General features: G+C 38.3%; 1 protein-coding gene across 2 annotated transcripts; it reads right to left on the bottom strand.

The window, feature by feature from the left end:
- Nucleotides 1-692: 692 nt before the first annotated feature.
- Nucleotides 693-14112, bottom strand: LOC103710000 (pyruvate dehydrogenase E1 component subunit alpha, mitochondrial-like). 2 transcript variants are annotated; one of them, XM_089926159.1, is made up of 8 exons: nt 12802-14112; nt 12606-12685; nt 9167-9244; nt 6459-6554; nt 6294-6365; nt 6089-6142; nt 5917-5982; nt 693-953 (listed from the first exon to the last, which is right to left on the bottom strand). In XM_089926159.1, the coding sequence occupies exons 1-8, from the start codon at nt 13508-13510 to the stop codon at nt 939-941; spliced, it is 1170 nt and encodes a 389-aa protein (XP_089782285.1). In that variant the 5' UTR covers nt 13511-14112; the 3' UTR covers nt 693-938. The 2 variants fall into 2 exon arrangements, with proteins under 2 accessions (XP_089782285.1, XP_089782284.1); XM_089926158.1 differs by lacking the exon at nt 693-953 and adding an exon at nt 4113-4421.
- Between the last annotated feature and the right edge of the window lie 5 nt (nt 14113-14117).

Genomic DNA, 14117 nt, shown 5'->3' on the forward strand with positions numbered 1-14117 from the left:
AAATCAAACGAGTTAAATAGATTAAAAGTATAAATCTGAAGTTGACCTAAGCAGATCTAATCGGATTTATGCCCAAATCTATTTATGTTAAAGAGTTACTGAATCAGATTATAAATTGTCAAGGCAGTAGTTATGGTGATGATGATATTTTAATTGTTTTCTACTTTATATTATATTTATATGATGTCACTTTTTTAGGGTGTATTCGTACCCGTGTTGTATGAAATGTCACTTCCTTTCTCAACGAAAAAAAATCCAACGGTAAATTGAACAGCAGATAGGAGCACTCATTGTATAATTAATTTTAGTAATAAATAGTGGACCAGTGCTGAGGGGCCAAGCTGGATGGTAGGAAAGCAGCTGTGCTACGGAAATGAGTAAACTTAGCCCTTAAGCATGGCAGGGTTTTGGAAAACGGCTGAAATTACTGTTTGTGATTAAGACAGACTCTGTTTTATTGAGGAAACAAAAATAGAAGATTTGAATATATCCCCTTCAGCTTTCAATACATAATATTTTGTTTAATTACAAATATGTGCTCGTTGTAATCGGTTCCAAAGTTTTAAAAGAGCTCCTACTTTCGATATAATTATGGAAACATGAGATATATTTCACCCAAAAAAAAAAAGAAACATGAGATATAAAAATAAATCTTCAATATTAACAGTTAAACATAATCATTCTATCTGATATTTTTGCATTAATAAAGCATTTTTCATTGGATATTAACGGTTAAACATAATCATGTTCCAAATGTTCACTCGATATCTTCCAGTTCAGGATCTAGAAGGAGATGAAAGGAGGGGTAGAAAAGCAATCTCAGCTTAAGAAGACTAAATCAACATGACATCGTTCGGCAAGGACAGGAGCATAGCATGGATTCCTTTTTGACATCTTCAAATAGTGGTGGTCTCCCCCACTTCATTGTTTCATACTTTTCATCTCGGGGACACCTGTCACATCAAAGAAGAAATAAAAAGTAGATGAAATTTGAGGAAAAATTGAATCTAACCTGCGTTAGCAATTGTCAAACATATGCTAATAATTTGTAAGAAAGATTATACCTAAAAAAGCCCCGGGATTTTTTGCATAGTTGTCCTAAGAATCCAAAAAATAAGGGTCTAAAGTTATCTATGAGCTTAGTGTAAATGTTTTAACACTTTCTTACTGGCCAATGTTTTTGCTATACATAATATAATAACGACGACAACAATTATATTACAATTTAACTGCTTAAATGCTTCACTATTATTCATGTTGAACTTCTTAAATTATTACAATGTACCAGTTTGCATACAAGATAAAATAACAGCAATATCTTATAAGATTTCCCTTGCACTAACTACTATATCTGCTGCTATGGTCCCGTATTTGCCGTTGCAGTGGTAAAAATTAACACAGCAACTCCATAGACTAGTTCTTTGGATGTTTGCTTGCCAGATAATATTCTATTATAATGTAATGTAATAGCTAATACCTGCTCTCTTAAGTTATACAGTCACGACAGCATTGTTCTTTTACCTCTACAGTCACAAGGCATTACTGGAATCTTGATTGTCTCGAGAAACTGGTCCCATAATAGTTTTGAGCCCTCGCCTCTGGTGCAACCATAACGGGGTTATTAAAACCGCAAGGCATGCAGCTAATGGCTGATGTATTGGATTTATTAACTACATGTTGTTTTCAGGCCAAAGCTGAATGGGGAAACATAAAACATGCAGCTGCTTAGAATGTGCAGCCTAGAAGAGTCTTGTTTCGATGCATTAAATTTGACTGGTTTTACATAAAAGAGGCGAGATGGTTCCTCAAACCTCTCTCTTCCCCATCCTTTTTTTTGGGGGGGGGGGGGGGGGGGACAAGCCCACCCCTGCGTAGCAGTCCCTACTGGGCCCCCATCCCGCCAGAAGAATATTCGATGCGGGCAGAAATGATCATGTGTTGGGCACCCCGGCCAGTTTTACTCATACCTTTCCCATCCATGGGTCCGGCTCGGTTATCCTCTGGACTCCGGCATGAATACCACGTGTGAGTACGTCACACCTGGCACCACCGAGGTTACCCATAGAGCGATACGCCCTTCCAAATCCGTGTCTGAGCAGGGAGCATCCGGTCTCCATAATTTAATCAACACTCGTGCGTTTCGAACTCGAAACCACTTGGTTAGAAGTAAGGCCACGCTTTCATTGGCCCATGCTCTCTCTTTCCCTTCCTTGCAGTGATTGTAACTCCACAAACTAGTTCTTTCAATCTCTTTTTGCTACATAATAGTCTACTGCAATGTTGTAAGAAATAGCTAATTTGCAGTTCTAAGTTAAAACAGCCATGCGGCATTGGTTTTGGATCTTAGAGGTCACATAAGCATGGTCGAAATCATGATTGTTACGAGAAAATGGTCCATAATAGCTTTGAACCATGACGTCTTATTCAGCCAAAATGGGGTTAATAAAACCGAAAACAGTAGTGGCTTATGCAACTAATGGTTGATTTATAGGACTTGGTAGCAACCACATGCAGTTTTTCAGTTGAAATTGAACGCGGCAACAACAGAGAACACGCATCCTCGAAAAGTCCTTCGATCTCGTTGACTAAAAAAAAAAAAAAAAAATCAGATGTTCCTCGAAGCTTTGGGGGGAGGACTCGTGAGCAAGTTGGCATGTTCTGCCGACAATGCTTTTCGTGACGGGCAAATGCTCAGACCGCCGAAACTAGTAAAAATAGCTTGCTTTCATTGACCAAAATCCTGCAACCATCCAGCTCTGTGAAGAATCTTTATGTTTTGTTTATGGATGCTGCCTAAGGTAATGTGCCATTGTGGCTTAATAATATTAGCTGCAATTATGATGCACTTGGCATTTTTTTTTTTTGTTTTTTGAACTATGGACATATAAAATGGAATATAAATATTAGAGGTGAGTTGTGAATATGCCTAAGTAAGAGCATCCTAATGGAATAAATATATTATATTTAGCAGAATATAAATTAATAAAGGTTATGTGCAGCATGCCCACCATGTCAGACAAATATGATGGGCACTGTGACTATCTAATATCTTGATATCAATAATCTATATGGATGCTTCAGATTATGCCTATCATATTATTATCTAAATACGCTGAGTTACAGACATAGTAACGTAATGAGTATTTATGTAAAGCAATACTTTATTTTTATTTTTTTGAGAAACATTGAATTCAAAAAATATTCGTCTATTTTTTTATTAATTTATTATAGTATCGTAATTCTTGCAACAATTGACAACAATCATGGATCAGTAACTGTTATTTGCAAATAATTGTCATGTTAGCAAACCATCCTCTTTGAAAGTTAAAACCTTCAGACTGCAAGAGTGTATTTCTCAAGTACTAGAAACCAAATCATTAGATTCGCCAAAATGGAGAGCAGACAAAGTTGAACACTTGAATCATGGGTTTCCAATTGGCAGATACCTACTTTTCTGCCATGTCTACTTCGTCCATTATGTCTGTAAACCATGGATACTTCCCATGCATGTCCAATTTACATAAATCGGCCAGCCAATGCTGGTCCTAATCTTGGATTTATCTAAGCTTGTCCTCGGCGCATGAGCAACTGAGCATGCACCAACTGTTTATCCGAAAGGACGTTTTCTACCTGTAAGATATTTTTCCACAGAGGGACTGTTCACTAACCTCTGTTCAATTGTCTGTGCTAAAGCAAGGACACCAGTTGCTAGGAAAAGCACCAGGTGTCATGTGGAATAATCTACACAAGCATTCCAATATGCAAGCCTAAGCTATTTCATCATTAATCCATTCTGAGAGCCAAGTCCTAGGTATGCTTGCATCTGTTAACAATGAAATACCTGCAAGGTTTTATATTGAAATACACATGCAATAATAGATTATAACCATCACCTTGCATGGCAATGATGAAAATGTGATGAGGCGGCACCATGATCCCGAGACTAATAAGCAAAGGTTCTAGATATCAAACCAGATATTAATAAGCAAGAGTAACTATATTAGAAACATAGCACCCACAGGGATGTGCTTAATCTGCAGGAGATAGGAATCGATAAGTGGAATTCTTTGAAAACATCTCCAAGAACATAAGTCATTCTGCAGACATAAATCTTTCAGGCATGCCATAAAAATATAATTATTATGCAATGCTGCCAATTTTATCACCATAATTTTTAGCACACCATATCTTTGCCAGTGATGGCATCTAGAAAAACAAAAAATCTGGTGCTCTTATGAAATACAAAACAGAGATGCCATATTTAAAGAGGAGTTTTTCTATACAAATTTGAATAGTGGAGAACGCTATGATTGTTAGAATCTTAACATTCCACCTTTATTTTTTCTAAACATCTCCGAGATTTATTGCTGTTCACTTCATGGAAGAACAGCTTTCACCTCCTTCCTATCTGCACCAAATACCTGAAATATTGCAAATTCAGCTCGGTCATGGCATACCAATAGTTGTATGCATACTGAAATATTACAAATTCAGCTCAGTCATAGCATACTAATAGTAGTATGCATAATGCAGCAACAAAATTTACTGCTTTCCCTCCCAACGTCCCAACCCATTACCTCATACTAGTTCAGCCTAAAAGGAAAACCTCCAGGCAGCCAAAATTTACAAAAGTACTACAGCAGAACAAGGTATGCAAAACTTAATTCCCAAGCACAATGACCACATAACAAGCTTGTTGCTGGAAGCTACCTTACAGGAGAAGGCTTCAACTGATCCATGTATGTGCTAATACAATACGAGAGGACCACAAATGGAAGGTCTAGAATCTCACACGAGGAAGAGCTAGAATGTTTATACTATAAGTTTTCCACAAGGCTGTCCAACTGCCTAGGCAACCCAAAACAGATCCTTTGAACAGCCTAGGCAGCAAGATGGGTCCTTGGATGAACAGATTCACTTTCTTAGCTATACTGGGCAATATACAACGACATAATATCTAAACTGTTAGTATAATTGGACCACACTTCTATTCTTCTAATATACTTCAGTAAAAAATTGGGGCTTTATGACAATCATGAAGGCTTGAAAATCATCATGGAAGCATTAGGAATTAATACATTTCAAACGCCATGCTCTAAACTACAATAGTAACAACAGAGGGAGGGAAGATCCTTCCCTGATTGACCAAAAACAATATGCATGTCATGTTCCAAAGCTGCTTTTCTTTTTTCTAGTAATAAGAAAGGAAAATATATATATATCCTCAGCACCAATATAAAACAGCACAAGATATACAAAACTTAATTTTCAATCACAATGACCGCAGAACAAGCCTGGTGCCTGAAGTTACCTTAAAGGAAAAGGCCTGTACTAATTCATCTATGTGCTGAGACAATCCGAGAGGACCCTAAAAGGAAGGTCTAGAGTCTCACATGAGGAAGAATTAGATAACTTATACTAAGTTTTTCAACAAGGCTGTCAAACTGCCTAGGTAGCCCAAGACAGAGAACCACTTGACAGACTAGGCGGTAGGTGGGTGCTTGGATGCACAGATTCGTTCTTAGCAATACTGGACATACAAATACAATAATGTGAGATCTAAACGATTAGTATAATCGTACTGCACTTCTGTTCTTCTAATAAACTTCAGTACAAATTCAGATCCATGAAAAACATGAAGGCTTGAAAATCATCATGACAGCATTAAGGAAGAGAGAGGAAGAGAGAGAGAGAGAGAGCTTTCCCTGATTGACCAAAAATAATATGCAAGTCATGTCCCAAAGCCTCATTTTTTTTTCAAGAGTAAGAAAAGAAACTATCAAATTCTTCTTGAAAAAGATTTTCTTTTAAGGAAAAAAAGTAGAAAAAGATGATGAGAATGGATAGAAAAATAAAAGATTTTTTAAGGAAAAAAGTGGAAAAAGATGAATAGAGAATTTGTGGAAATTCTTTTACCTCCGTGCCATAACCCTTTACATATACATCTGAAAAGATCTCAGATGGATCGGGCATAGGGCTTTCCTGCAAATGGTGAATAAGACAAATTGTTAAGACCATAAGCTTGATGAGCTTAACGAGCAAGACGTAATGACAAGTTGAAAATAATAAATATCAGTGCACTTGTAACCTTGGCTTGTGCAATGGCTTCATCTACTTTTTTTCTGATTTCTTTCTCGATATCCTACACATAATAAAATGGTCAGAGGAAATACGTCGAACTCGCTTGTCACAGTGATGCAAATAATCTTTGTGCTGAGTTATGATACATCTAAAGATGAAGTTTTAATTGATTCCGGAACAACATGTAACTCATTATATTAAATTAATAATACCTTGAGTTCAGAGGCAGATGCTATCTCGTGGGTTAAAATCAACTTTCTGACTCTTTCAATCGGATCACGCTCCTGGGAATTTGTATGGCATACCACAATTAGCCTTCTTAAAAGTGAATTTGTATGAATATAGCAATTACTAGTTACTGCTTGCAATCAACCAACCTGTCTTATGCCAGAGATCTCATCACGAGTACGGTATGTGCTCCCAGGATCAGACATCGAATGCCCATGGTACCTGTAGGTGTCCATTTCAAGAATCTGAAAAACAATCATAAGAAGAACTATATATCAGTGCACCAATTGATTTTCTCATCCGATGAAAAACTTAAGAGCAAATGATGCAGTAAGTATAGAAAACAAGACGTCAAATATGCAACTCTTTTGAATACCCACCAATGGCAATCCTTTAAGTTTCTAATCAAAATGCAAAGGAGAAGTTTCAAATAAACCAAACATAACCAAGCATGGGGGAAATGTGAGTGTGCTAGCATTCATAGAATTCTGTATTGAAAGTAAAGTGTTGATAATGATAAAAAAGAGTACTGTAAAATGACCATTGTATATCATGGAGACAACATGTTTGAGAATTAACAGAGTGTAACAGGTTAAACAATTATGTCACCAGTGTAAAGAGATCCACAGGAAGAATCTGTGTAAACAATTATCAACATTCAATTAACAAATTTAAGAGGACAGATAGATTATCTTACACGTGCTTTTGCCAGTATATAAATCATCATTTTTATGTTTCCACTCTTTCCTTTTCATTACTTCAAGTGTAACAACTAAACTTAAGTTTCCTCAAAAAAAAAAAGAAAAAGTAAAATTAAGCTTGCATTAGAAGGGTAATCTCATACAAGAATATTATATTGCTCATAATAAATTCCATCTCTTCAAGATAATTAATATTATGTTTTATCATTTAAAAGCAAAACCTAAATTAGCAGATTGGCTCATGTATCATGACAAGGTGGAACAAATCTAATCCAGATACAAGTTGAAGGTGCACTAGTCATGCATCACAGAACTTCATGGCTGCTAACTATTAATTTGTGGTAGTCTTTTTTCATGAATTTATTTTATCGTAGTCTTTTTTCATGACTTTAATTTGTGGTAGTCAACTCATCATTTTTGACAAACAATAGTGCAGCCTAAAATCAAGTATTCTAGTACTTTTTGGAACAATAGGAACACATGCAACAGCCAACTTCTTAGGCCCTGTTTGGGGGAGCTTTTGGAGGGCCAAAAAGCACTTTCTGGCCCTCCAAAAGTACTTTTAGCTAAAAAATGGTGTTTGGTAAATTTTCCAAAAAGCTGTTTCAGCTTTTGCGGAAAGCTAAAAACAGCTTTTGGAGGGAAGCTCCAATTTGGAGCTTTCCGAAAACGCTGTTTTCAGCTTTTTCGCAAAGCTGTATTTTTGACCAAAATACCCCCATTTAAAAAAAAATTTCCTCCCAAAAATCTCTCTCTCACCGTCTCTTCCTCTCCCACCCAACCCACTCCCTCTCCCCCGCCGCCGTACCCTCTTCCACTGCTCCGCCGTCACACCCCCTCCCTCTCCCCCGCCCCCATGGGGGGGAGGTGCCGAAGAAGAGGAAGACGAGTGGTCTTCCCCTTCCCGCGGCCGCCGCCGGCGATGATGCCCCTGTCACGGAAAGGCCCGGCGCCCTCCTCCTTCCCACGATGGGGAGGGGCCGAAGAACAGGAAGAAGAAGGGGGCGCCCTCCCCCTTCCTGCGGCCGCCGGCGGTCACAACCCGCCCCCCTCCCGCGTCCGCCACGGCCCGGCGCTGTCGGCCTCGCCGGAGGAGAGCATTTCCCAGGTGGCCAGCCGCTGCCGCCGAGACTGCCGTGGGCACTGCCGGCCACGGCCCGACCCCGTCCCACGGCCGCTGGCGGCCCCGGCCCGGCCCCATCCCGCGGCCGTAGCAGCCTGGCCCTCTTCCAGCGCCGCCGGCTGCGCGGGAGGAGAAGAAGGGAGAACGGGGGAGAGGAAGGAAGGAGAAGAAGAGAAGAAAAAAAGAAAAAAAAAGAAGAAAGGGAAAGGAAAAAAGAGAAGAAAAGATAATTTTAAAAATAAAAAATGAATAAATAAATAAATAAATATTTATATAAATGAATGAATGAATGAATAAATAAGATAATAAATAAATATATTTCAATATTATTAATTATTTACACTAATAATTATAATATTTTATACCTTTATTATTGTATTATACTATAAATATTATATTATATTACATTACATTATAATACATTATTATGTTATTTTAAATAATTTAATATTATGCTATATTATGAGAAATTAATTTATACTAATAATTATAATATTTTATACCTTTATTATTGTATTATATTATAAATATAATATATATTACATTATATCATAATACATTAATATGTTATGTTAAATAATTTAATATTATGTTATATTACCAAATATTAATTTACTCTAATAATTATATTACTATTATGCTATATTATAATAATATTATTTTATATTACAAAAATATTATATTATATTGTATATTTATGTATTAATATATATTATGTTTTATTACGTTTTGTTGTATAATATTATGCAATGTCCTTTATGGTAATTTTGTCATACAAAAGTACTTTCTCAGTTTGTTTACCAAACACAAAACAAAGTACCACAGCACTTTTCGAATGTAGTTACCAAACAGCAAACAGCTTTTTATAACAGCTCTACTTCAGACAGCTCTACTTCCAACAGCTCTACTTCCAACAGCTCTACTGCCAACAGCTCCCCCAAACAGGACCTTATTCCACATATGAATGAGTATCAAGGCAGATGGCAAGGAAAAATGAAGCATGAATAAAACTAGCGACTGCTTAGGCACTCACAATGGGTCCATTCTTCAGAGCATGTTCCTTGGCAAATTTGCATGCTTGCTTCACAGCAAGAACATCCATTCCATCAACCTGTTTAGCAAAAGAACAAAAATGATGAACATCACTGACAAGCATACGTACTTGATGACTAAGAATCAATATCTACATTGTGTAATTTACAGGTATATCTATATGATGAACCACACTATTAAAGACAAAATCATATTAGCATATAAAACTAAAATTGCAAGCAAATTTTGCTCACTCTGATCAAACTGGTCTTTATCACATGCACAAGAAAAGCAACAAAGTAATTGCTCGAACGATTTGCTTTATATTCTTGTAGAAGTGAAATATAAGCATAAAATTTAAAGTGCACATCAACTTATTAATTTAGTGTAATGTTTTTTATAAAAGCGCACAAAATTGGCTAGCTTAATATTTTTTAGTGATAACAGATAACCAAACAATATGAATTTCAGGTCTTTGTACATATCTTTGTTGTTTACATGGTTTTTCTTGTAAGTTACTTAAAACAGGGTTTCTTAAAGGGCAAAAATGAAGGGACTTCAAATATCAAGCCACCAAACTATGGGATTGTTGGTGTTTGTTAAAAGTGAATTAAGAAAGCAAAAGTAAAACAAAAGGGCACGAATAGTAGATCTAAGCACCTTCTCTTGCACAAGAAGATTTCAGCAAAAAGGGTTGTTCCTTAATGCACAGTAGAAAATAGTAACAAAGCATATCCACATTTTCTCAAACCAAAAATATAGACACACGAAATCATATAGATGTTCTCTGTATATGTATTTACACATAAGCCACACATCTTATGTAATGGCATGGAAATTTGAAGCTGTTCATTCAGCAACACTACATCACTGGGAGTTAGAAGTTAGCATGAAGAGTATACAAGCCATCTGAAACAATTGAACTTTCTTAGACAGTCCTCTAGGAAAAAGCACTTTTCAATGACAAAAATCACTTGTCAACAATAGACACTTCAATTTGTCACACAAAATATGAAGTCCAAAGCACTATCGGATTGATACAACCTAACAAGCATTTATTGCATTGAGTCTTTTCAGGAAAGAAAAGCATAATTTGCACAATGTACTTCACTATTTGCCCGTATGCAAGTTTATTTCCTATGAACTAGTAACAGCTGTTGTTTCATTGCACATCATGTTGATGATTATGTCAAACAATATGAAGTTGAACATAACTTCCTCCTAATATCCAAAAGTAGGAAAATAAATTGACAGGCAATGAACAAGAGGCTATCTTTAGGAACTTCAAGGATGTAATGGTCAAGAGATGAAAATTAATTTAATCTAATTGCATGACCTCTATTTTACGGTTCCTGGAACCTAACAGAGAATGACGTATGAGAAAGTCATGTCATTACAATTAGGTAACTGCAAAAAATAGTTGATACTTCTTTTCAAGATAGACACCACTGTAAAGCCTTGAAGGAAAACTACTATTGACAAACTAAAAGGAAGTGAAGTAGAACTTTTCAGAAATGATGTTGTTGCATTAAAGTAACTATCCAAAGATTAGGCAACCTGGTTAGCTGGAATAGCTAAAGCATCTATTCAAGAATACATGCTGCTGTAAAGCCTTTAAGGTAGACAACTTTTGCACCTAAAAGAGAGTCCTTGATGTCAAATCTCTATCATTTGTGCAAATGCAACTTGCAGGGAAACATTAATCATATTTGACAAATAGCCTTGACATCAGTCCTCCCGTCCTTTGAGCAGAGAAATACAATAAGCACTATGTTCAATAGTAGGGTGGACAATATACAAGTATATGAGCATACTTTGTGCCTTGCAGCAAAAGTCTCTCAAACAGATCTACTGTCAGTGGCTGAAGGCTGATAATCAATATACACTAATACAAGACCTATGGGAAGTAAGAAAAAGTGAAAAATTAGCCTTCTACTAGCACTTGCTTTCTTACACTAGCTCAGTCAAGCTTCCCCTTCATCTTCCTCTCCCTATCTGAGTACCTTGCTAGCCTGACAGCACTTTCAGAGTCCCCCCTTTTATATTTGATGTAATACACAATATAAATGACTATTAGAGTAAATACACATACACAGTATGACTTACAATGAATCTAACAGCTCCTTCAAACTCATGATAACTCATAAGCCAAGAGTTGGCCCAGCACATAGTGAAAGAGCGTGCCCAAACAAGTCTTTATTAATAAGTCTGTGAGATGCCTAGTAGATAATATACAAAGAAACAGTAGTGCATATTGGTGAATTGTCAAATGGAGTGGTTGTCATTTTTGATGATCTCTGTCCTCCTCTGAAAGACTTACTGGTAAAGACATGTTTATAGCACTTCAATAATCAGTTAAGATTTTATAGTATAAGTGATCGCAACATCCAAGCAGGAGAAAAATCATAGGTAGAGAACACCTAAACCAGTAATGGACCATAAATTAATCTACATCCTTGATACTGCAGTATGAGAAAAATCATATCTAGAAAACATATAAATTAGTATGTACCAGAGAAAGATTCGCTGTCTTGATACCGGACCGGTACTGATGCCACACTAATACTGTATCGGTACGGTAAGGTACGGAGTCTTTCGACATACCTGAGCGTTGGTACGCCTTCCGTACCGGGTTATCCGTATTCAACCGGTGGAGAATGGTACGTTCCGTACCATCCAATTCAATATCAATAATCCAATACAGTATAGTACTTCCTATACTATCCAGTTCGGATTGATACGGGGAACCATGGAGCAGAGCATTACAGCCATCCTTGATGTTACAACAAGCGAGAATTTCTACTATGCCTCAATCTCAGACCAAATTTCTCTTTACCGCAAGGCAAGGCAGGTCTCTATTATATAAACTTTTAAGCATGAGACACATGCTTCATACTCCTAGCAAAGTTCAAGTATTAACAACGAGGGTAAACCCGATCACCTCATATAACCAGTGCCTATCTTTATCTCCATCAGTCATTCTTTTCTCCATCATTCCCTTCCCTTTCAACCCCAAAGTCCTAACAACTGTCAAATTTGAATCGATGACCAATGTGAACAATATTATTCTCCTCTTATGTCATCCCTATTGTTACTCTCCATGGTCACCCCCCCATGTGCAATAGGAATTCTCGAACCACCCTCTTTACTTATCTGTAATAGAAGATAGTGAAAACAACAGAGCCTCAGCAGAAGCACCAAAATGACTTGTCACCCGACATAGCAAGTTGAACAAGATTTTTCAGTGACCAACACATACGTATATAGATAGACAGGAAAGATGGATACGCGAATAAAATCCGAGGTGCTAGTAAGAGCATAAGATTAGCATGATGAGAATAGAAAACCAGAACAGATACCAATAACCTTTAGATAAACATTAAATGCATTAACTTTCAGATGAAAATATGACAGAAAAATCTTAAATTTTCGTTCTTAACCTTCAGACCAGGAACATAGTCACCACGCTTGTAGTATGCGGGACTCTTCGAAGCCCTCCATTCGGCAGTCCCCATACCATCTGGAAGGTTGAAAAAAAAAAAAGCAAGCAAGCAAGAAAGAAAACAATGAGCACCAGAACTGACAAAAATAAAAAAGCTAACTTGAATACATATTGTATTTCCTTTTACCACTCACAGTGGTTGTTCTCGCAGACCAGGATAACCGGCAAATCCCAGAGCGCCGAGATGTTGAGGGCCTCAAAGAGCTGCCCCTGGTTGGCGGCCCCATCACCATACAGAGCAAAGGTCACGGTCTCGTCCTTGGAGTATTTCTGGGCAAAGGCCAGGCCGCAGCCAAGGGGGACCTGGGCTCCGACGATGCCGTGGCCGCCGTAGAATCCGGCCTCCTTCTTGTAGAAGTGCATGGAGCCACCCTTGCCCTTGGAGCAGCCGGTGCGGCGTCCCATGAGCTCCGAGAAGGCTTCGACGAGCTTGCCGCCGCGGCCGAGGAAGATGCAGTGGTCGCGGTAGGCGGTGATGATGCAGTCGCGCTTGGTGATGGCGGCTTCCATGCCAACGGCGACGGCCTCCTGACCGTCGTAGAGGTGGCAGAAGCCACGGATGAGCTTGGCCTTGTAGAGGGAGTCGGCGGCGATCTCCATGCGGCGCATCACGGCCATGTCCCGGAAGAAGGAAAAGAGCTCCTTCGGGGTGGCCTCGACGGAGCGGGAGGGGGGATCAATCTTGTGGCCGGTGAAGGGCACGCTCGTCTCGATGGTGAGGACGGTTTGGTCGTCTCCGGCGGCGGCCTCGGAGAAGGATCGGGAGAAGGGCGGGGCGGAGAGGGGGCGGAGGAGGAGCTTGGAGACGGTGGAGGTGGAGGAGGCGAGGCGACTGACGGCCATGTTGATTACCACGGTGCGAGAGTGTCTGAGATGGGAAAAGGGGAGGAGGGAGAACCGAGAAGAGGAGGTCGATGATGCGGGCCAAGAGGGGGGTTTGGTATATTTCAGCAAAAAAAGAGGGGGGTTTGGTATGTTTCAGCAAAAAAAGAGGGGGGATTTGGTACTACTAGTCTTACCGCGGAGCACGTGTAAGGAAGGTAACTGGAATGGTCGTCATCCTATCAACTGGTCAGGAGGAGTGGCATTTTGCAGGTATACAAGCTTGGCCGTATGTTCATCCTGTATTTAAGTTTTTGCTGAAAAGCAATCCCTGGTTATTCTTTTATGTATGTAGCTGATTTCATGTAACGGAGAATAAAATAGAATAATTTGTTACTTCCATCTCATGATTGCATTGCATTGTAGAAGCTAACAAATAAAAATTTATCTGAGTTTTTTGCTGCAAAGCAATCTTATATTTACAATGACAGTGATATAGGTTTTGTTCAGAAGCGCAATGTCAGTAATTCAGAACTAAGCTGTTATTATTCTTTATGGATGTAATTAATCTCAGGTAACGGAGAATAAGATATAGGATAATCTGTTACTTACATCTCATGATTGCATT

Source organism: Phoenix dactylifera, chromosome 11, assembly GCF_051530095.1.
Source record: "Phoenix dactylifera cultivar Ajwa chromosome 11, Ajwa_hap1_PhDact_Kaust_v1.1, whole genome shotgun sequence".
In the NCBI taxonomy this organism is placed as follows: Eukaryota; Viridiplantae; Streptophyta; class Magnoliopsida; order Arecales; family Arecaceae; genus Phoenix; species Phoenix dactylifera.

Excerpts from the sequence above, each read along its gene's own strand:
- LOC103710000 (XM_089926158.1), bottom strand. The coding sequence starts at position 13,510 with ATGGCCGTCAGTCGCCTCGCCTCCTCCACCTCCACCGTCTCCAAGCTC. Across the intron at positions 5,983-6,088 it reads AAGCCATTGCACAAGCCAAG|GAAAGCCCTATGCCCGATCC; the intron begins GTTACAAGTGCA and ends CACCATTTGCAG. Across the intron at positions 4,422-5,916 it reads TAAAGGGTTATGGCACGGAG|GTATTTGGTGCAGATAGGAA; the intron begins GTAAAAGAATTT and ends GCAATATTTCAG.